Source organism: Callithrix jacchus, chromosome 9 (genome assembly GCF_049354715.1).
Source record: "Callithrix jacchus isolate 240 chromosome 9, calJac240_pri, whole genome shotgun sequence".
Taxonomy (NCBI): Eukaryota; Metazoa; Chordata; class Mammalia; order Primates; family Cebidae; genus Callithrix; species Callithrix jacchus.
Window position 1 is genome coordinate 8575874 of NC_133510.1, and position 21422 is coordinate 8597295.

Here is a 21422-nt window from a genome sequence, read left to right on the forward strand (position 1 = left end):
ATGTGCAGCTAAAACCTAAGCACTAATAGTCCATTGTAGTTGTGATTTCCTACAGCCCTTTGACCTTTATTTTCCATTTCACAAAGTTTGTTATGTGTATGATATATTGCCCTCTTTTTTTCCCCTCTTTCCAGTAATGTGTCACAAATTATTGTATTTTTATTGGGTGAGGCCCAGGTAATCTCTCTGTTTATAGCTCTGACATTTCTGGGTGCAAACACAAAGTGAACTTTGGTTTATCTCCTGCCATAATGTAGCTGCTAATTACTGGCAAGCAGGCTGTGTTCCACAGCGCATGTGACCAGCTGGGCATGACCAGAAAGAAGTGCGCGGAAGAGTGGGCTGAGGGGCTCCACTAGAGACTGTTCATCTGGATCCCCTGCCTCCCTAGGAGCCCAAGAGAGTAAAGCAAGTGGGCACAAGGAGTATGGTTCTAACGTGATCAGGGTCATGAAGACGCTGCTGTGGGGCTTGGCTTTGTGGTCACTGTTCTTCCAGCCGGGGTGGCTGTTCTGGAGTTCCAAGGTGAGTCAGAACTGCCAAAATGGCAGCTACGAAATCAGCGTCCTGATGATGAACAACTCAGCCTTTGCAGAGCCCCTGGAAAACTTGAAAGAGGCGGTGAATGAGGGGCTGGACATAGTGAGAGAACGTCTGGAACGCGCTGGTAAGATGCTAACAGAATCTTCCTCCACTCTGTTACCACCTCTGGGGACAGAGTGTTGCTAAGCAAAGATCTGTGTTCTTTGTCTGATCAAACAACTTTCTCTAAAGGCTATTCCTAAACCCTTTCTATTTCATGACAATAGATCCTTAGAGAGAAGAATTGGAACCCGACTGTGCTGTGCTCACTCACACTTGACCTTGCTCTGGGACTAGCCCTTACTCAGGAAATGTAAAGTGTTCACGGCAGTGAAATGTCCCAGTTAAAACTGGGTTTAGGCCTGATGCGGTGGCTCACGCTTGTAATCCCAGCACTTTGGGAAGCCTAGTAAGGAAGGACACTGAGCCCAGGAGTTCAAGACCAGCCTGGGCAACATTGTGAGACTATCTCTACGAAAAGAAAATAAATAAAAATAAACTCAGTTTATTGCCCGGTTCCGGGAAGGCACCAGACCAAATCTTTGGTCTGGACCTAAGATTTCACAAGGACACTAATCAAGAAGATGAATTCAGACTGTAAATTTCACATAGACACCAAATCTTTCTCTGGGCCTTTTATCCAGAGAAAGGCATTTGTCTCTGGCCGGTTCACTCTTTACATTTTCTGTGGCTGTCGTTACCAGACATAGTAAATATAATACATTTGTGATCAAATTCATTGTTGCAGTTCTTCATAGTATCTTTTAGTTATAAAAATAAATTATATAACATTACATAAAATGCGTAAAATAAAGGGGGGAAAACACCCATGATTCCCAGCCACCTGGCTGTTTCCAGTCTGTTTTCATACGCTTCTTTCCTTCCGTTTTTAAGAATGCGGTTGGTGATCACTACGACATAGAAACAATTTTGGATCCTTCTGGTTCACTTCACATTATTGCACAAGTGACTTTCCTAGAGCTGCATGGCCCTTCTAGCCATCATGTGAATTGATGTATAATACCCACTGGCTACGAATTACCTAATTTGGGGGATACATATGATAACATATATAATAATTCTCTGATGTCAGATATTTCGTTCGTTTTTAATTTATCATGATTACTTTTATAACACTACAACAAACATTTTCAGGTATGTGGTTTTTCTCCATTCCCTGAGATTAGACTACCAGAAACAGAACTACTGAGTCAATGAGTAGTTAATGCATCTTAATGGTTATCTGCGGTTTTAAGGATAGTATGTCTTAATTTTCTCTATTTAAAATTCTGTGGAAACAGGGCAGCTGAAACTCGATTCACATATAAGTGAACGGATCTTATCTAGAGCCATAATGGAACTAGGAAGTCATTTAGTAAGATCCCCTTACTTACCAAGGCAGTGTGGTGTAATGGAAAGAACACTTCATTTGTCCTTTGAGGACCTGGATTGGGATTCCTGCCTCAAAGTTTCTCTCAGGCTTGGTTTCTTCAGTACACGTCATGTGGGAGCTAAGTTCTAGGTACTTCAATTATATCATCTCTTTAATCAACACAGGTCTATGAGGTTAGCATGGTTGACACTGGTTTCACAGCAGGGGTTTAATAACTTTGCTAAGGTCATGTAGGTTGTCTGTTTGAAGTGAAATTTATACCCATATCAGTCTGATCCCAGAGAATACATGGATCACTCCTTGGAATCCATGATAATATCTTTACCCAGGGCAAACTAACTTTCTGATTAAAACAAGGCAGTGGAACATTATGGTTAGAAGCAGATATTTGGAACCTGACAGATCGTGATTTATTTTCCAGCCAGACCATTCGCAACAGGTATGGCCTTAGCAGCTACTTACATTTCGGAACCTCAGTTCTCATGCCTGTAAAATAGGATAAGTGGTGGTTACCTCATACGGATAGTGTTCGGAATTAATCAGAAAATTCATATAAAGTACCTTCTTCACTAACTAAAACATAGTAAAAGCTCAATAAATTATAAAAGTAGTTGGTGGTGGGGGGGTGTTGAGGTGTTAATGTGGTTGTTCTTATTGTGACTGCTAGGAGAACACATTGCCAAGCACCTTAAATAAATAAATAGTATATTTGTGAAAGCCTTGGTCCCTGATTCATACAGCCTGAATTTGAATTCCTACTCCATCATTTACAGTTGAGTGACATTAGGTGAGTCATTTATCATTTCAAGGTTTCACTTATGTTATTTGTGAAACAGAGTTATTAGCAGGGAGGTTGTTAAATGGATCATTTAAGTGGAGAGCTCTATGGAGATGTAAGAATAAGCAGTGACACCCAGGCTTTTACATTTGTTAATTCATTTTGTTGGATATGCATGCATAGTAAACATGAAAGGTACAGGTTTTGGGGGGAATGATGGTTTATGTTCTGAACATGTTGAGCATCGTTATTTGTGAAAAATTCTAAGTCAATATATCTGAGGGCTACATTGAAGAGAAGTAAAAGTTCAGATGCTGTATGTGATGTTCACAAGGAAATGATCAATATTTTCTCAAGGAATTAGGAAAGCTTTGAGGGTCTTGAAGAACATTCAGGATCTAGTGGGAAAGAACATGAAGGAAAGAGATCCTTCGACTTATGACATCACCTCCCTGAGGATGTGTGGGTTCAAGGTTAATCACATGACCCATACCCTGTGTGTGCTCCCACGTGCTGAGCCGGTCCCACTCCTAGACCTCAGCACTGAGGCTTCAGCTTCATGTTGGTCCATGTTGGTCCAACCCCATCCTTAAAGCCTTAGATAGGAAGAGAGAGTTCTGAGCTCACCCCGTATTAGGTTTCCACCCATTTTCCCAGGAATAAGATATCACGGTGGGCCGGAGAGTGCATGTAGGAGAGGATGAAAAGTAGCAGTGGGGGAAATGGCTTATTTTAAAGGGAAATCTTTGATTTGAAGTTATGTCATTGCCTGAAAAATGTTTTGTATTTTCTAGAGAAATCGCTTGAGTTCTGGAGTGATAAAAGGGAAGATATTACCCGCACCAAATTAAAAATAACAGAAAGCCAGAAAGCAGTACACATAAAAGTGTATATTGAGAGGCAGCAATTATACTATGTTCAGCAGAAGTCATTCTCAAATATTTGGTATTAGGACCTCTTTAAACTCTTTAAAATTATTGAGGGTGCTGAAGAGTTATGTTTATGTGGTTACATGCATCAGTATTGATTATATTGAAAATTAAAACTGAGAAACATTTTAAACATTTGTTTATAAATTCATCAAAAATAACAAATGCCTGTTAGCATAAATAATATTTCTATTAAAGAAAATTTATATTTCTCAAGCCAAAATAAAGTGGGTGAGAAGACTGGTTTATACTTTTGCAAATGCCTTTAATGCCAAGTATAATGAAAGATATCTATATTCTCATATTGGCTTCTACATTCAATCTGTTGCAATAACATAGGCCATGTAGCCTCTGGAAAACTCTATTATCTGCTCATGAGAGGAGAGTGGAAAAAATAAGGAATGTCTTAGTATAATTATAAAAGTAACTTTCACCTCATGGATTCCCTGAAAGGGATTAAGGGCCCCTCAGTGGCCCATACCGCTGTTCTACAGCATATCAAGTTCTAGAATGAGACTTCCCTAGGTTCAGATCGCAGCACTACTACGTGCTAGCTGTGTAGCCTTAAACAAGTTAATCTACCTCTCCAAACCTCCATTTTCTTATATTTAAATGAGGATGGCAAAATATTACCTTGAGGGATTCATGGGAGGATTAAGCGAAATAATACCTGTAAAAAAAATTCACAGCCCAAAGCTAGACATATAGTGAAAGAGATCATCTGGCTCTATTCCATTAACAAATGAATGAGGAACTGGGGCCCCAATGGGGAAGCCACTTCTCTGAGGTCACACTCAACAGTTGGTTCCCTTTTTCTCAGGTGCTGTGCAGGGTTCATACTTGAGTTTTTCTTTGTCAGTCATGGGCTGGCTGGAGGACAGGATTTTTGTGTCATTTTCACTGTCTCTCATGGTGGTAGGAGAGAACAGAGCCCTCACAGAGACAGGAGGTCAGGAAGGAGGAGCTGGTTTACCTGTTATTAGCTGCAAGTGTGGCCATTTTCACGTGACTGTGCGCTGCTCTCCACGTCACTTTCTGCCTTCTCTTGCAGTATCCCAAGACCCTCTCCAAGCCTGTTTTCTATAATTCCTCTCATGCCCTCTTCTATTCCTCCAGGTTCACTGTAGCCTCATTAATTCTGTTCTCCTGGTTTCAAATTCTCGATATCCTCTCTATTGTCTTGAAAATTAAATAAAATAAAGGGCATATGGGGCTTAGTACTGAAGCTGGTTCCTGGTTACACTCAATTCAGTGTGAATTGCCATTAAATCCATCACTGCCCCCATCTCTTCCATTAAATATCTCTGACTGGTCTAATTACATTGAAGTCCCCTATTTGACTAGTCCTACCAAAGTACTGACATCTCTCATTCGGTTCTCTTATTGAAGAAAGTATCAGTGTTTTCTAACTTAAAAAAGCAAGGCACGACATGCACCCTAGTTGGTAGACATCTCTCAAGTGGCTGTAGAAATGCAAAGACTCCTCCATTCTTTGAAAGAACAAGTCTCTGCCTTTAAAAACATTCTTACTTGTTCGGAAGAACAACAACTTCTATTGTAGACATGCTTTGCTCTTTTGTTTTTTATTTTTATTTATTTATTTGACACGGAGCTTCACTCTTGTTACCCAGGCTGGAGTGCAATGGCGCGATCTTGGCTCATCGCAACCTCCGCCTCCTGGGTTCAGGCAATTCTCCTGCCTCAGCCTCCCGAGTAGCTGGGATTACAGGCATGAGCCATCATGCCCAGCTAATTTTTTGTAATTTTTAGTAGAGATGGGGTTTCACCATGTTGACCAGGATGGTCTCGATCTCTTGACCTCGTGATCCACCCGCCTCAGCCTCCCAAAGTGCTGGGATTACAGGCTTGAGCCACCGTGCCCGGCGCTTTGCTCTTTTAAAGGTTTTATTAAAAATTACCCCATTTGACCAACTTGGTTTTAACCTCATTTTACATGTGAGAAACTATGTCAGAGAAATGAAAATGGCTTGTACAAGAACACATAGGAAATCACTCACAATGCCAGACTGTGGACTGAGGTTTCCAGACTCACTGCAGGCTTGGCAAACTTAAGAATATCCCTGCTTAGGAATCAGACAGTTGTCCTGGTTATTTTTTATTGGAAGAAACCAAAATGTAATAGACTGTGGTCAAATGGTTCTGCTGTTACCTTCTAAAATGTGTTGCCTAGCAATACCCAGGGATATCACCAGCAAGACCCTTGCTTTCATCTAAAGATGGGAGTTCTTCGTTATACAAAGACCCCAAGCCAGAATGAACATAATTCACTTTGGCTTTGGGAGAAGACCACAGAGGAGATACCTAGTGCCAGGAGTGATGTCCCGGTTAGTGAGGCCAGCCATCCTTGTGACCAAGCAGATATTATTTCAAAGAGAAACTCGTTTTCAATTCTTGTATTGCTTTCTAAGAGGAGAAGTGTGTGAGTCGGAGTGAAATCTAAACAAAACTCTAATCTAATTTAGGACACTGATGAACACATTTTTGTTCTCTTTATCCTTAATGAGAAACGTTTTAAAGTAAGAGAATATATTTTAAAGACAAAGGGATTTTCTGGAAATTCTGTAATGTTACACAATCTCCTTTTTGTAATTTTTTTTGTCTACTAAGAAAGAAAACAGAACTTTGCATCACCTTCTTTATGACAAATAGATGATAGTTAGACTGTTAACCATGTTCATTTCATGTGGGAAGCGTGGCCACAGTTGCTGGGAACTTCCTGAGGGCAGACAGGTATTTTTCTCTTAGACTATTTACTCTGTATCTGGAATGCTCCAGGAGAGACAGGGGCTAAAAATTATAATACAGCAAGACTCATAGAGAACAAATAGTCATACTCATTGATAAATCTCGGATTTAACATTTTGGTGCATCACTAAGCTGGTAAAATGCCATTCCCTCATCATGAGTTTTGATTTGAAGTATCAAAAATGTACATTTTGCTCAGGATGAGACAACCACAACTTCAATTTCAGATCCCACTATTTACTGCATATGGGACACTGGTAAGACAAATTCAATAAAGCCTATGTCTCAGGCTTGATTTCTAAAGAACTAACCGAGACACTCCTTTTGAGTTAGAATTATAAATCTGATACAGATGTGAAGCTTTTTATCAATAGGTATGATTGCATTAGGAACTATTTCTGATGGGTGTATTTCAACTCCCCTATGTCCTCTCTATTTGGAAGTGTGACAGGCATCTCACACCTGATGTATCCACCTCTATCACCACACACACCACATTCACACACCTTCTCCCACATCCTTTCTCACCTTGGTCAATACGAGTTCCCTTCACCCTCTTGCTCAGGCCAAAAATATTGGTGTTATCCTGAGTCCTCTTTTTCTCATACTTCATGCTACATGTATTAATTTCCTACCTTCAAAATACATCCTAAATGCATTTTTCTCGACTTTTGCTCCCGCTGCTGTACTCCCAACTAACCTAGGTTATGAATAGCATCTTCACTAGTGTTCCTGCTTCTGTTTCTGTCCCCCACAATCTCTCTGCATCAGGATCCAGAGGTATCCTTTAAAAATTATAGTCAGACAATATCATTTCTCCAAATACATCTTATCCTGGAATAAATTGAAAGCACTTACTACACACACGACCATGCATGTTGTGGCCTTACGCTGACCTCATATCTCAATTATACTACCTCTGACTCACTCTGCCAGGACCACACTGGCCTCCCTGTTCCTCCTGAAATTCCAAGAAGGGTCCTGCCCGGGATTTTTGTCCTTGCTGTTCCCTCTGACCAGGGAAACCATCCAGCTGGATGGCTCAGTCTTCACACAGGTCCCAGCTCCCCGTAGGGGTTCCATGATCACCCTATCAGAAATTTTTACACTATTCTGTGTAATGCCCCAAAGAAAATGTAAGCCTCTTGAAAGCAGGAACTTTTGTTCAACGCTGTATCGCAAACACAAAGAAGAGTGCCTAGCACACAGCAGGAACTTAATAATTGTTTGTTGCCTGGATGGATAAAGATTGGAGACCAAGGAAGACTGCAGCCTCCTACAAGTTGGCAGCAAACATAACCAGCACGTGGGGACCCTGAAAGAACGGGTCATCACAATGTCTGTGTCTTTGCTTCCCAACGCTCCAAGTCCATACAGGAGACTTGCTGCATCTAGGGTTGTGAAAAGATGAAGAGGGCAGTGAACACAGTGAAATTGTTCTAAAGCTGGACTGTACAGATGGTTGAACAACTATATATATTTACTGAAAGTCATTGAATCATAAACTCAAAATGGATGATTTTTATGGCAGATAAATTATACCTCAATAAAACTGTTGAGAGAGAGAGAAACGGAGATTGCAAAGATATAGAGAGACAGAGACACAGAGAGGGAAAAAGTGACCAGGAGTAAAACAAGGGCTCAGAATGTAAATATTTCTAGGCCTGAAAATGGGTATCCGCTTTTTCCCAGGATCAATCTCATGGCTGGTATAAATTAGTGAAAGATAACACTGGTGTTCTATTTTCCCTCATCTCTGGATGACAGGCCTAAATGTGACTGTGAACGCTTCTTTCATGTATTCGGATGGTCTGATTCATAAGTCAGGCGACTGCCGGAGCAGCACCTGTGAAGGCCTCGACTTACTCAGGACAATTTCAGTAAGTATTTGCTTTTGTGGATGCAGCTCATGGCTTTTGGGGCATAGGGTAATTCCAGCGTGAAATGCAGGCACATGACCATGAAGCATCTCCCCCGTCATCTCCAGCCACATAGCTGAATGAGTGGCTGAGTACCAGGCAGGAGACTAGCTTTATCCTCATAGATTACCCAAATGACAGGGGCCCTCCAGGAATCCAGGAAAGTGGGGAGAGCCTCGACTATGTGCTGTGTGTACACTTTCAGTTGTAAGGAGAGGAATTAAGTTGAAAGGAGAGGAATTCTTTTGTTTTAAATTGTTGATAAAATTTTGTCTTGCTTTGTTTTTTGGAGTTTTTTTTTTTTTTTTTTTTTTGAGACAGGGTCTTTCTCTGTTGCCCAGACTGGAATGCAGTGGCATAATCATGGCTCACTGCAGCCTTGAACTCCTGGGCTCGGGTGATTCTCCCATCTCAGTCTCCCAAGTAGCTGGGACTACAGGCGCGTACTACCGCACTCAGCAAATTTCTTGTATTATTTGTAGAGATAGAGTTTCACCATGTTGCCCAGCCTGGTCTTGAATTCCCGAGCTTAAGTGATCTGCCCGCCTTGGCCTCTCAAAGTGTTGGAATTATAGGCATGAGCCACTGCACCTAGCCAGTTTTAAAGTTTCTTTATTTAAATATTAACATAAACTGGTTTGCCTTTGTGTCCCTCAAGAAATACCCGAGAAACCATGTTTAAAACATATTTCAAGGCTCCACACCGGAAAGCTCTGTTTCAAGTCATCACCATATCTCAGCTCATAGGTAATTGCTTAAGGGCTATTACCTATGACACCTAACTTGAAGTAGTAACTGCAATGTCAAAGGATGGAAATGGGAAGAGGGAGATTCTTGCCAGTTCCTCCTCCAAACCCCAAACCCCCAATCCCAACCAGTGCTTTAAGGCGCTAGAGTGTTACGAGCTCTCTAGAGAAAAGCAGATGTGCAATGCACCCACTTACTACAGAAACTGAAGAAAAGGCTGTTGAAGCAGCAGAGCACTGGAAGTAGAGCCAAGGCTCTAAACTTTAATCAATGAGAACGGCTGGGCGCAGTGACTCATGCCTGTAATCTCAGCACTTTGAGACGCCAAGACAGGCGGATCACCTGAAGTCAGGAGTTCGAGACCAGCCTGACCAACATGGAGAAACCTTGTCACTATTAAAAATACAAAATTAGCCAGGCGTGGTGGTGCATGGCTGTAATCCTAGCTACTAGGGAGGCTGAGGCAGGAGAATTGCTTGAACCCAGGAGACAGAGGTTGTGGTGAATCAAGATTGCACCATTGCACTCTAGTCTGGGCAACAAAAGCAAAACTCTGTCTCTAAATAAATAAATAACGTCACACCAACCAAGCAGGCCACACTGCCATCAGGAAGAATGGGAGCGATTCTCAGTCTTGCGAAGGTAAGGTGTGCACAAACATTAGTTTGATAAATTCCACATCACAATTTTGGAAATATATGCTGCTTTTCTCTGCCTCTGCAGAGAGAAGTAATAACCTGGTTTTCCAAAACCAGGGATAAGATGGTCCCAACCAGATTCCCCTTAAGAAATAGGAGAAAATAAGATCAGTAATCACCCAATCGATTGCATTGCCTTTTGCTCACTTCTGCCATGTTTCGTAATTCTCTCCACAACTGAAACTTGCCCTCTCCCTTCAAAGCACCTTCAGATCTCATCTCACCACCATCTGGCCCACAGATACTATTAATGCTGCGGCCTGCCAGCCCTTCTTCTGCCTCTTCCCATCCTCCATTGAGAAGGAATCCAGGTTCACCTCCAGTCAGCTCACCTTTGTAAAATACCATCCCTCCCTGTAGCATCTCTTTCCTCTCCAACCTCTCCATGCCTCAGTTGATCCTTGTTCAGCCCAATGCACCCTATGCTGTTCTGAGGTTGAGCTTCTTGGGCGGCCCCACTTTTTAAACTTCTCAGAGCCTTCCCCTTGCTATTTCTTTCCTGTCCACTGAGTGCTTTTCTTAGTTTTAGGAATTCATTGTTGTTTTCTCTCCTACAGAGTGAAAAACAGATGGGCTGTGTCCTCATGGGGCCCTCATGTACATATTCCACCTTCCAGATGTAGTAAGTAATACCACTGTGAACTGAAGTCAGGGCATGACATTGCAACTTAAAGGACTCATCAGACAACAGTCTAGTCAAGGCAGCACAATCAGAGGTGTTGAGGTCTAGTATTTTGCCATCTCTCCACAACTGTCATTCTCTTATTCAAGTAACTTCCCTTGCTCAGCATGGACTCCCCTGACCAATACAAGGCATAGTGAGATTGATGCCATCAAGGAAATACAAACAGGAAATTGCAGAGGGCAGGGATCAGAGGCACATGCCTGTAATCCCAGGGTTTTGGAAGGCCAAAGCAGGAGGATCCCTCGAGCCCAGGAGTTTGAGACTAGCCTAGGCAGCATAGTGAGACCCTGCTTTACAGAAAATTTAAAAATTAAAGAGTTAACCTGATGTGGTCATGCAGGCCTGTAGTCCCAGCAATATGGAAGGCTGAGATGGGAGGATCACTTGGACCCAGTAGGTCAAGGCTCCAGTGATCCAGAATCACACCACTGCAATCCAGCCTGGGTGTCAGAGTGAGATCCTATCTCAAAAAACAAAACATAGCTGAGCATAGTGGCAGGCACCTGTAATCCCAGCCACTTGGGAGGCTGAGGCAGGGGAATCGCTTGAACCCGGGAGGCGGAGGTTGCAGTGAGCCAAGGTCACACCACTGCACTCCAGTCTGGTGACAAAGCAAGACCCTGTCTCAGAAAAACAAACCAAAAACAACAAAAAGAAATAAAGAAAGAGAGAAAAAGGAAAAGAAAAGAAAAAGAGACACTGTAGAGTGCACAGAAGGGAAGGGTCGCCTCTGTTTGAGGGGACTGTGCTTCAGTGGGGGGAAAAACCTTATGAAGGAGATGCAATTGCTTGCCTGTTGAATAATCGGTATAATTTTAATGGGTAGAGAGATAAGGATATGAGCTTTCTAACCAGGCAGAGGGAGAAGTACGTGTAAAAGCAAGCAAGGAAGTGAAGAACATGTTTGAAAGTCTGTATTAACTGGAGTTCAGGAAATGTATAGGGGAATAACAGAGACAAGACTGGGAAAATTAAGTCAGACCATATTTGAATGTTCATGGGAGGAAAGTCCAGGTGAGGGAAGTGGCATTTAATGAGATTTGCACTAGAAACCACTAAGGTGTTAAGCTCGGAAACGCCATGAGAAGCAGCTCAACTTTCAGAATGATTGACCACAGTGTACAGGAAAGACACAGGCAGAGACTGATGCCAGGAAGGTCAGCAGAGCAGGAGGGCCTGGATTGGAAGGAAGGAAGTGGGCACAGAAAGGTAGGACAACTGCCAAGATATCTGAAGGTGGAATCAATCAATAGTATGATGTTGGGGTGAGAGACAGAAAGTACTCAAACCTTTGTCATCTCAAAACACTGAAATAAATGAAAAAAATCTCAAAACACTAAAATAAATGAAAAACCGTTGGGAGTGAAAAGAATGAAAGGGAATTCTTACTGTTAACATGGTGGTGTGAGATGCAAGCAGGACGCCCACTAAAACCTTTTGATGGAGCACTGAAGATGGAAGGGGATGTTGTTCTCCTTCCTTCGTTAAATACATGTTAACCACCTACATATAAGCCTAGCTGACTGGAGATACTGAAGTGAAGAAGCCAGGGATGACCCCTGCTTTCAGGGAGCTTACACAGTTATTAAACAGATACTCACCTGAATAGTGACGTGGTCTTAGGCACCGAGGAAAGTTTTCCTGATAGATAAAGAGATATGTATGTAATCTAGGAGCTGAAGAATGAGTAAGAATCGGTCTGGCAAAGAGGCAGGAGAACATCATTCCTGGCATTTGTCAAGACCCTGATTGAAATGAAGCTTGGTAAGTTTAAGGCGCTATGAAAAGATCCAGGTGCTGAGCAAGGGAAGGAAAGCTCTCAAATCCCCAGCTGACATCTCAAAGGCAGTCTGTCGCACAGCTGGGAAGAAAGCAATACATTAAAAAGTAGAGATGGCATCTTTTTGGCTTCGGTGGCCATGGTGCTCCATTCTTTTTCTTAGCCCGACTTCCCCTGTATCCCAGCCCAGATATCATGACAACTCACTCTAGCCTACATCAAAGTAACCAAGCCGCATATTCACAAAATTGCCTAGATTGTGCTTGGAATATAGCATATGCTCAACAGATGTTTCTAAATTCAGCTGTATGGGAAGGACACCTACATACACGAGAAACCTACATTAATGACCCAATTTCATTCCTTTACCATTTATACATACACGCGGAAACAGGTTAGAGACGGATTTTTTTTCTGTGCTACTTAAGTTAGTCCTGATTATGGTTTCTTTCTCAACCTCCTGACACAGCCTTGACACAGAATTGACCTACCCCATGATCTCAGCTGGAAGTTTTGGGTTGTCATGTGACTACAAAGAAACCTTAACCAGGCTGATGACTCCAGCTAGAAAGTTGATGTACTTCTTGGTTAACTTTTGGAAAAGCAATGATTTGCCCTTCAAAACTTATTCCTGGAGCACTTCGTATGTTTACAAGAACGGCACCGAGTCTGAGGACTGTTTCTGGTAAGCAGGATCATTAATATCTCATTAGCCCCTGCCATGTATAGAAGCCATAGGACCACGCGGGCCACCTAGTTATTATCAGACGCACCTTCCACCGGTAGCAGCATTGGGAATAGACACCAGTTCACTTTCTCACGCAAAAATAAAAGCAAAGGAAACCAACTAAATATAGAATCGTAAACATAATCAGCATAGTTTGCATCTGCAACACTCTAGTTTTGAAAGTACGTTCACATCGGTTGTATTGACTTCCTGCAGCATATTCTCTGAAGAAAATAAAACAAATAACAGGATCCCCATTTTACAGATAAGGAAAATGAAAACCAGAAGTTAATGTCTTCACACACAATACCAGAGAACATGCATCTTGCCTATACCTGCAATTAGTTAGAAAAATACTGCCTCACACTTCTTCAGAGGATCAAGAGGTGGGGAAGAAACAGGAATAACGGATATTGCCTTAATAGTTTGTTTTCATACTGCTATAAAGAACTGCTCGGGACTGGGTAACTTATAAAGGAAAGAGGTTTAAGTGACTCAGAGTTTTACATGGCTGGGGAAGCCTCAGGAAACTTACAATTATGGCAGACCGCAAAGGAGAAGCAAGGCACTTTCTTCACAAGGTGGCTAGACAACAAGTACTAAGTGAAGCCGGGAACAGCCCCTTATAAAACCATCAGATCTTGTAAGAACTCACTCACTATCATGAGAACAGCATGGGGGACACCGCCCCCATGATTCAATAACCTTCCCTGGTTTCTCCCTTGACATGTGGGGATGGTTGGGATTATAGGGATTACAATTCAAGATGAGATTTGGGTGGGGAGACAAAGCCTCCATATCAGGTACCATTATTAATTGAAAGATTCATTCAACTCCAACAAAGGTAGTCGAGGAAATTTCCTGGCTGGGTCGCTGCCTTTACCTCCAGATGCTGATTAAGTCTGCAGTCTCCCTCCACCTAAGTATGCAAAAGCCTAAGATGGGATGCCACCAGGGACGCACGTCTAGGGACCTACAGGAATCAACCCTAAAACCTCACGTTAGATACTATTGGTGTCTAATGTGAGGATTTCAACTTATCTATGGTGATGAGACTAGTTTATTTTATTTATTTATTTATTTATTTTTTGAGACGGAGTTTTGCTCTTGTTACCCAGGCTGGAGTGCAATGGCGCGATCTCGGCTCACCACAACCTCCGCCTCCTGGGTTCAGGCAATTCTCCTGCCTCAGCCTCCCGAGTAGCTGGGATTACAGGCACGCGCCACCATGCCCAGCTAATTTTTTTTTTTTTTTTTTTTTTTGGATTTTTAGTAGAGATGGGGTTTCACCATGTTGACCAGGATGGTCTTGATCTCTTGACCTCGTGATCCACCCACCTCGGCCTCCCAAAGTGCTGGGATTACAGGCTTGAGCCACCGCGCCCGGCCGAGACTAGTTTATAGATCAGAGTAGAACCCTCTTCCTGCAAGCAGCCAGAAGCCATCACAAAGGACTCACCAGATGTCCACCCTTCACATGTATACATGAAGATCCCTAAAAGTTCCCCCACCTTTTCACTAATTTAGATCTTCACAGTCTAAACTAGTGGTGTCATGGTGTGTGCTGGCTACTGTGTCAATAGCAGAAATGAATTCTGGATTAACAAGTCCCAGGATAGATCTGCAAATAAGAAGTGAAAGGCATGGAAGGTCATGAGGGAACGAAGCTGTTTCCTTAGTTTCTCCTTTGTCTGTTCCAGGTACCTCAATGCTCTGGAGGCCAGCATTTCCTATTTCTCCCAGAAACTCAGCTTTAAGGCGGTCTTAAGACAAGATGAGGACTTCCACAATATCTTAATGGACCACAACAGGAAAAGCAATGGTAAGAAGACATGAAGATAGTTTGTTTGTTTTTTTGCTAATTTCTTCTTTATGACTACCACCTCTTTATAAGTCATTTCAACAAATCCTCACTGCAGAGATATCGTCATTACTCATACGTATTTTGTATACTTTGGAGATCTATCATTGCATGCAACTTCTTTATATTGTTGCTTTCATTGACTAAAAACCTCATCCTCTGAGACAAGATATAAAAGCATTATTGAGTAATTATATTAATATAATAATGATAATGCTAAAAATCCAGCTTTTATAAACCCAAATGATATCATGAGCCACCCTCAGCAAACTATTTTTTTAAATTCACCTCAATCCAACATATTGTTGGATTTGTGACGAATCTTCACACATTCTGAACCCCAGCCCTGCTGGTGACCAAGGAGATGAATTTATTGATTATGTAGCCTTATGAAAAATTACAAGGTAAGCAAAGATTATCATACTTTCCTAATCTTTCCATATCTCACCTGTCCAGTGATCTCCCAGCTAGGGACCAAGTATGAAAGCCTAATTGGATAAAAAATTACCCTCAGATAAAAGACGGCACATTGGGTGCAGTGTATACTGCTTGGGTGATGGGTGCGCCAAACTTTTAGAAATCACCACTAAAGAACTTATTCATGTACCAAACACTGCCTGTTCCCCCAAAAACCTATTTAAATAAAAAAAATCATCCTCACTAAGATATTAGGGGATTTGCTGCACTTTCCACAGAATTCTCTCTACGGACAAGAATGTATCAGGGGCAAAGGAATCAATTGTGGGAATTTTCTACAAGAAAAGATACTTGCTTGCTGGATTTCCTGATATCATTCAAACTATCATTTATTGCCATTATCAATCATTTGCTATATTAATGACCTACCAGTTGCAAAAACATTAACCAAGATATGATGGGAAAGAAATACCTAAGTGTTTATGTCCCTAGAGTTTACAATTCAACAAGACATCATAGCACAGCTTCTAAAAATATCGAATGACGTCTCCCCCAACTCCTCTCGCTCTGTGCATTCAGGACAGCCGGCGGAAATCAGAGGTAGACTTCAGATTGGACTATGGCACTGGAGTGAATAAGATGGAATTTTGAGTTAAGAGGCTACAGATAAAAGCCAAGTTGCTGAGGGACACTTTATAAATTCTTCTCAATTCTCACGTTTATAATATCTTTTTCAACCTCTGACAACTGGTGAGGTATACTTCACTTATCTATTAAAATACATTTCATAATTACTCCAGCCTGGCATACTGGAATTAAGCTCTGAACTTGACCGTCAGAGCAATCTTTGACATCTGCTAGTTCTTTGAGCTTTTGGCATCTTGGCTTCAGCTTCCTTAAATCTATAAAATTAAAAGAACGATGAACTAGATGAGTTTTTTTAAAAAAAGATCCCATTCAGCTCTATTCTGACTCTAAAATTATAAATGAAAAAAAAAGAAAGGAGAAATTTAGGGAATTGGAGTTTATCATTAGAAAAAGGTAACATGAACATACTGGGTTCAAATTCAGGCAACTGGTTCCATCCCTGTTTGTCTGTAGACTGTCATATGTTTCTCTCCTTGTCTTACCTTCTCTCCTCTAGTGATTCTTATGTGTGGTGGCCCAGACTTCCTCAACAGGCTGAAGGGTGACCGAGCAGTGCCTGAAGACGTTGTCATTATTCTAGTGGATCTTTTCAAGTAGGTATAGTATTTGAAAGAACCTTCCTCCTTCCAAAAAGAAAGTATTCCAAAGATTTCCAGAAGGCACATTCTGTTTTCTCTTGCTTTGCACATCCCCTAATGGGGTTAAGTATGATGATAATATTTGAACCGAAGTTTCATTTCTTCTCCATCACACCCTCATTTTTATTTGATTAATTGTGGCCTTAGCAGAGATGCAGTCCTTTGGCACCTTCATCATTTATAAATATAGACGTTTTACTGTAGCCCCATTAAACGCACATGTCCATTTATCTGTGAGGGCTGCTCAGTCAACAGAGAATCCTGGCTGGGTGTGGTCACTCACACCTGTAATCCCAGCACTTTGGGAGGCCCAGGCTGGAGGTTTGCTTGAGTCCAGGAGTTTCGGACCAGCCTGGGCAACACAGTGAGACCCTATCTCTAATATAAAAAAAAAGAAAGAAAGAACGTAAAATCTTGATCTCTAGCCTGATTTTAAGGTGTTAGTCCAGGAAACAAAAAATCAAATAAAGACTCAATAATATTGTTCCTGGTAATGTCAGCCCCATTTTTAGCCTTCAGTTGCTAATGGCCTTTGGTCCTAAATTACTTTTCCTCCAGCCACCTCTGATAAGCTTGAAGTTTCAGTTCTATGAGTCTGATATACACAATTATTCCTCACTCTCTGTGGTGTAGCCACCAGGTGGTGATCTTTTCCTCCACACTTATCTGGGCCAAAGAGAAAACATTCTGGAGAGTAGAAGGCACCTTTGATCACATCCCATCTTTTCTTTTCTTTTTTTTTTATCACTAATTATCTGATATGGTTGAAGACCCCACTAACGAGCTGTGCCGAGGTATATTTGAGTCAGGTTGGACTTGAAGAAGGTGTCACTGCCATGCCCATGCCCCTTGTCCCCAGCAGCTGGATCGCATGACTTCACTTATCTGACTGGACCATTAATCATTACCTGTCTGTATTCAGACCAGAGGCTGCTGCTGTCTAGATCTTCCCCATATTTGCCTGAGCATTTCACCCACACTAAGCATGCTTCTCACAGCACGAATGGAAATGAAGTATAGGCACTGCAGGCCTGTTTGATGGCCAGACTTCCATGAAACTAGCCTCTTAACTACAGAAATACAGGAAAGAGGGCAGAGTTACCAATATTTCACTCCAATAACCACACTGATTTCACTAGCTGCTTTGTCCCTGGAAGGAGTCCTTAGTGTAGCCAGGTTGGTATCATTTTACTTTCAGAAATTCTCAATCAGCTGCCAAAGTGCTGACATTCCTTTGTCACTGTTCCCAAAGGACACCTGGCTATGTTTTGAAAAGATCATGAGACTAAATTAGACATAATGTGTTCACATTCTAATTCTGACACTTCCGGTTGTTTTGACTCTTGGATTTTCATTAGCATTTTGAAATCACATCTTCTCATTTGTAAAATGAGTATTAAAATATCCTCTTCATAGGGATACTTCTAGAATTAATGTGATAATAGGAGTAAAATGTCCAATACAGTCCTTAGTGCATGGTAGATGTGTTCAAATATTAAACATGCTGGGCACGCCTGTTGTCCCAGCTGCTCAGGAAGCTGAGGTAAGAGGGTAGCTTGAATTTAGGAGTTCAAGACTAGCCTAGGTAATGTAGCAAGACCTTGTCTTCTAAAAAAATGTTTTTAAGTAAAAAACATTAAATAATGGTCACCCTAATTGCAGCAGTCCAAACATATCAGATTCTTTTCAAACCTCCAAATAATAGGAAGCTTAGAAACTGTAGCATTTCCAGAGCAACCTTAGACAGTACTGAGGGTCCACCATGTGCCAGGCATTGTCTAGGAGTTGAGGATGCAAGGATCAATAAGCTAATGTTCCATATATCAGGCTTACAATGTTAGGCATTTAGTCTTTTTTTTTTTTTTTTTTTTTTGAGACGCAGTTTCGCTCTTGTTACCCAGGCTGGAGTGCAATGGCGCGATCTCGGCTCACTGCAACCTCCGCCTCCTGGGTTCAGGCAATTCTCCTGCCTCAGCCTCCCGAGTAGATGGGATTACAGGCACGCGCCACCATGCCCAGCTAATTTTTTGTATCTTTAGTAGAGACGGGGTTTCACCATGTTGACCAGGATGGTCTTGATCTCTTGACCTCGTGATCCACCCGCCTCGGCCTCCCAAAGTGCTGGGATTACAGGCGTGAGTCACCGCGCCTGGCCTGACATTTAGTCCTTTTATGCTTATGTTTCACCATCTAAAACATAAGTTTAGTGATGTAATTTCTCTCTACCATATCTCCATATCTCTAAATTGTTAAAAGTTTTTAAGGAAAAGAAAGTTTCTACCTATAAACCAAGCCTTAAAAGCAAGCATGAGCTCACATGTCCACAGCCCCCCGGAATCTCAAAGAAATCAAGAACTATCTGTGTTCTGATTTTCCTTTCCTTGTGTGTATGCTAACCACAATTGCTTAAATTCTCTGGTTTACCCTAGCAAGCCCAGAAGAAAACAATCCTATCTGGGGAAAGTAAAAAGTTTTGCAGATTAACAGAAAAAAAAAAAGTTTTAAACTATTTTCAAGGATGATGGTATCGTTTGTGTGAATTGTAAAAGATGCATCTCTGTTTTCCCTAATTTTCATGAGGAACCTGTGCTTTTTATTACAGTGACCAGTACTTCGAGGACAATGTCATAGCCCCTGACTATATGGAAAATGTCCTTGTTCTGACACTGTCTCCTGGGAATTCCCTCCTAAATAGCTCTCTCTCCAGGAACCTATCACCAGTAAGCCATTAGTTTATATTATGGTATAAATGACATATTATTATTTTCTTTGTCAAGGGTAAGATAATTTTTCTCCATTTAAGACCCAAATTCTAAAATGAGCAATTATTTTTACTTGCTCCAATTCACTCAACAAACGTTAAGTGAAACCAACTACAGGTACAGCCTTTTGAAACAGCAGGATCCCTGTCAAAGCTCTTGACTATAGGTCACCCCACTGGACTATGGAGTAGTCTAACAGGGACACATCTGCACCTTGGGGTGAGAGCAACAATATAGAAAGACAGGAAGAAGCCCTGCTATTGAGGATCCATCTCATACTCATAGGAGGTAGAAATTAAATGATGTAAAATACAGGAAACGTGACTGGAAAGTTCTCTACATCCAGAAGCAAAATTTCTTGTCGCTGATATTAAAATTCTACCTTTAGAAACATGTGTTCCTAGGTTAAGACATTGTCTTCCATTACCATCAAGTTGACCATTGTCCAAATTTGTCCAGGAGAATTTTGGTTTATTCTCGTTATCCCACAATGCCATCTGGTTTGGCATTTGTGCAGAAAAAAAAAGAGCCTCTATTTGGCAATAAATCATGGCCACGTTATTATCATGCAGGACTCCTTACTCTAAGAGTACGTTGCAGTTTGTCAGTCCTTGTACTTGTGATTAAACCCATTAGATGCATTCTGCCTGCAGAGACAAACCATTGAGAGCAGGCTAGGATGGGAGGAGGAGGAAGGGGCAATGTTTATGACCTTGAACAACTTTGGGATGGCAGGTCAAGGGCCAGAAAAAGCTGCAAAGAAAGATGGATACCAGCCAGGCGCAGTGGCTCACACCTATAATCCTAGCACTTTGGGAGGCAGAGGTGAGCGGATTCCCTGAGGTTGGGAGTTCAAGATCAGCTTGACCAACATGGAGAAGCCACGTCTCTACTAAAAATACAAAATTAGCCAGGTGTGGTGGTGCATGCCTGTAATCCCAGCTACTTTGGAGGCTGAGGCAGGAGAATCACTTGAACCTGGGAAGCGGAGGTTGTGGTGAGCCAAGATCGCACCCTTGCACTCCAGCCTGGGCAACAAGAGTGAAACTCCGTCTCTGGGGAAAAAAGAAAAAAAAAAGAAAGATGGATACCTCTGGGGGGTGTCACAGTTTTTCCCAACTACAAGTTCTAAGTCCTTCGATTTACGATGGTGCCAAAATTAGAAACTGCAGCCTATTTTGGAACTGGGTCTTAACTGGATTCTTTTTACCTCATGAAATGATTTCAGCAAAAGAAACTGAAACCAATGAAAGTGTTTTATTTTTCCAGCAAATGTAGTTCTGAGTATAATATCCAGATATCACTTGACCATCTTCACAGTTCTCACAAAAGTATAATTCTTTCCAAATGGGCAGTCGAACATGCCCGAGGTAATAGAACCCACTTGGTCTCAGTTCAGCAAGCGTTTTTAATTCATCACTCAGCCCCGTGAAGGTCCCCATGCACGAGCTGCAGGGTCAGAGCCGTTCTTACCCTTTCCATTATTCCATCCAGGGCAGACACTTGGGCATGAGGCAATACCCAATCATAGCTGTATTCGAAGCAAGTCCAGCGGTATCATCCAATCAAAGCTGCTCATGTTCCATTCCGAATTCTTCAACGCAGGCATTGTTTATGTTTTTTTAATTTGGGGGTTTCCCTTTTGCACTTTAATAAAAACATTCGACTACAAGCTAACATTATTTCTATATAAAATCTTTAAGAATTATGAGAATGCTTTATGTTGCCTGTCTTGGTTGCATTTGCAAATTTTTTCAGCATGGAAAGGAAGCCCAACTGCTTAGTTATTTCCCTAAGGCAGTGTTCTCATTTTACTGATTCCAGGAGGAGACAGAATTGTGACATGGGATCATAAAGAACACTGACCCAAGGGAGACTTTCCTTCCTCCCTTCCTTCCTTCCTTCCTTCCTTCCTTCCTTCCTTCCCTCCTTCCTTCCTTCCCTCCTTCCTTCCTTCCTTCCCTCCTTCCCTCCTTCCCTCCTTCCTTCCTTCTTTCCCTCCCTCCCTCCCTCCTTCCCTCCTTCCTTCCTTCCCACCTTCCTTCCTTCCCTCCCTCCCTCCCTACTTCCTTCCTTCCCTCCCTTTTTCCCT

At 41.9% G+C, this 21422-nt stretch overlaps 1 protein-coding gene across 2 annotated transcripts in view; it reads left to right on the plus strand.

The window, feature by feature from the left end:
• The first annotated feature begins 281 nt into the window (after window positions 1-281).
• GUCY2C (guanylate cyclase 2C) overlaps window positions 282-21422 on the plus strand; it is an 87279-nt gene continuing 66138 nt past the window's right edge. For both annotated transcript variants that reach the window (XM_035255278.3, XM_035255279.3), the window contains exons 1-7: window positions 282-667; window positions 8216-8328; window positions 10370-10434; window positions 12747-12962; window positions 14705-14826; window positions 16427-16523; window positions 19171-19288. In XM_035255278.3, the coding sequence (XP_035111169.1) occupies window positions 451-667; window positions 8216-8328; window positions 10370-10434; window positions 12747-12962; window positions 14705-14826; window positions 16427-16523; window positions 19171-19288 (948 nt within the window). In that variant the 5' untranslated portion in view covers window positions 282-450. The remainder of the gene's footprint in view (window positions 668-8215; window positions 8329-10369; window positions 10435-12746; window positions 12963-14704; window positions 14827-16426; window positions 16524-19170; window positions 19289-21422) is intronic.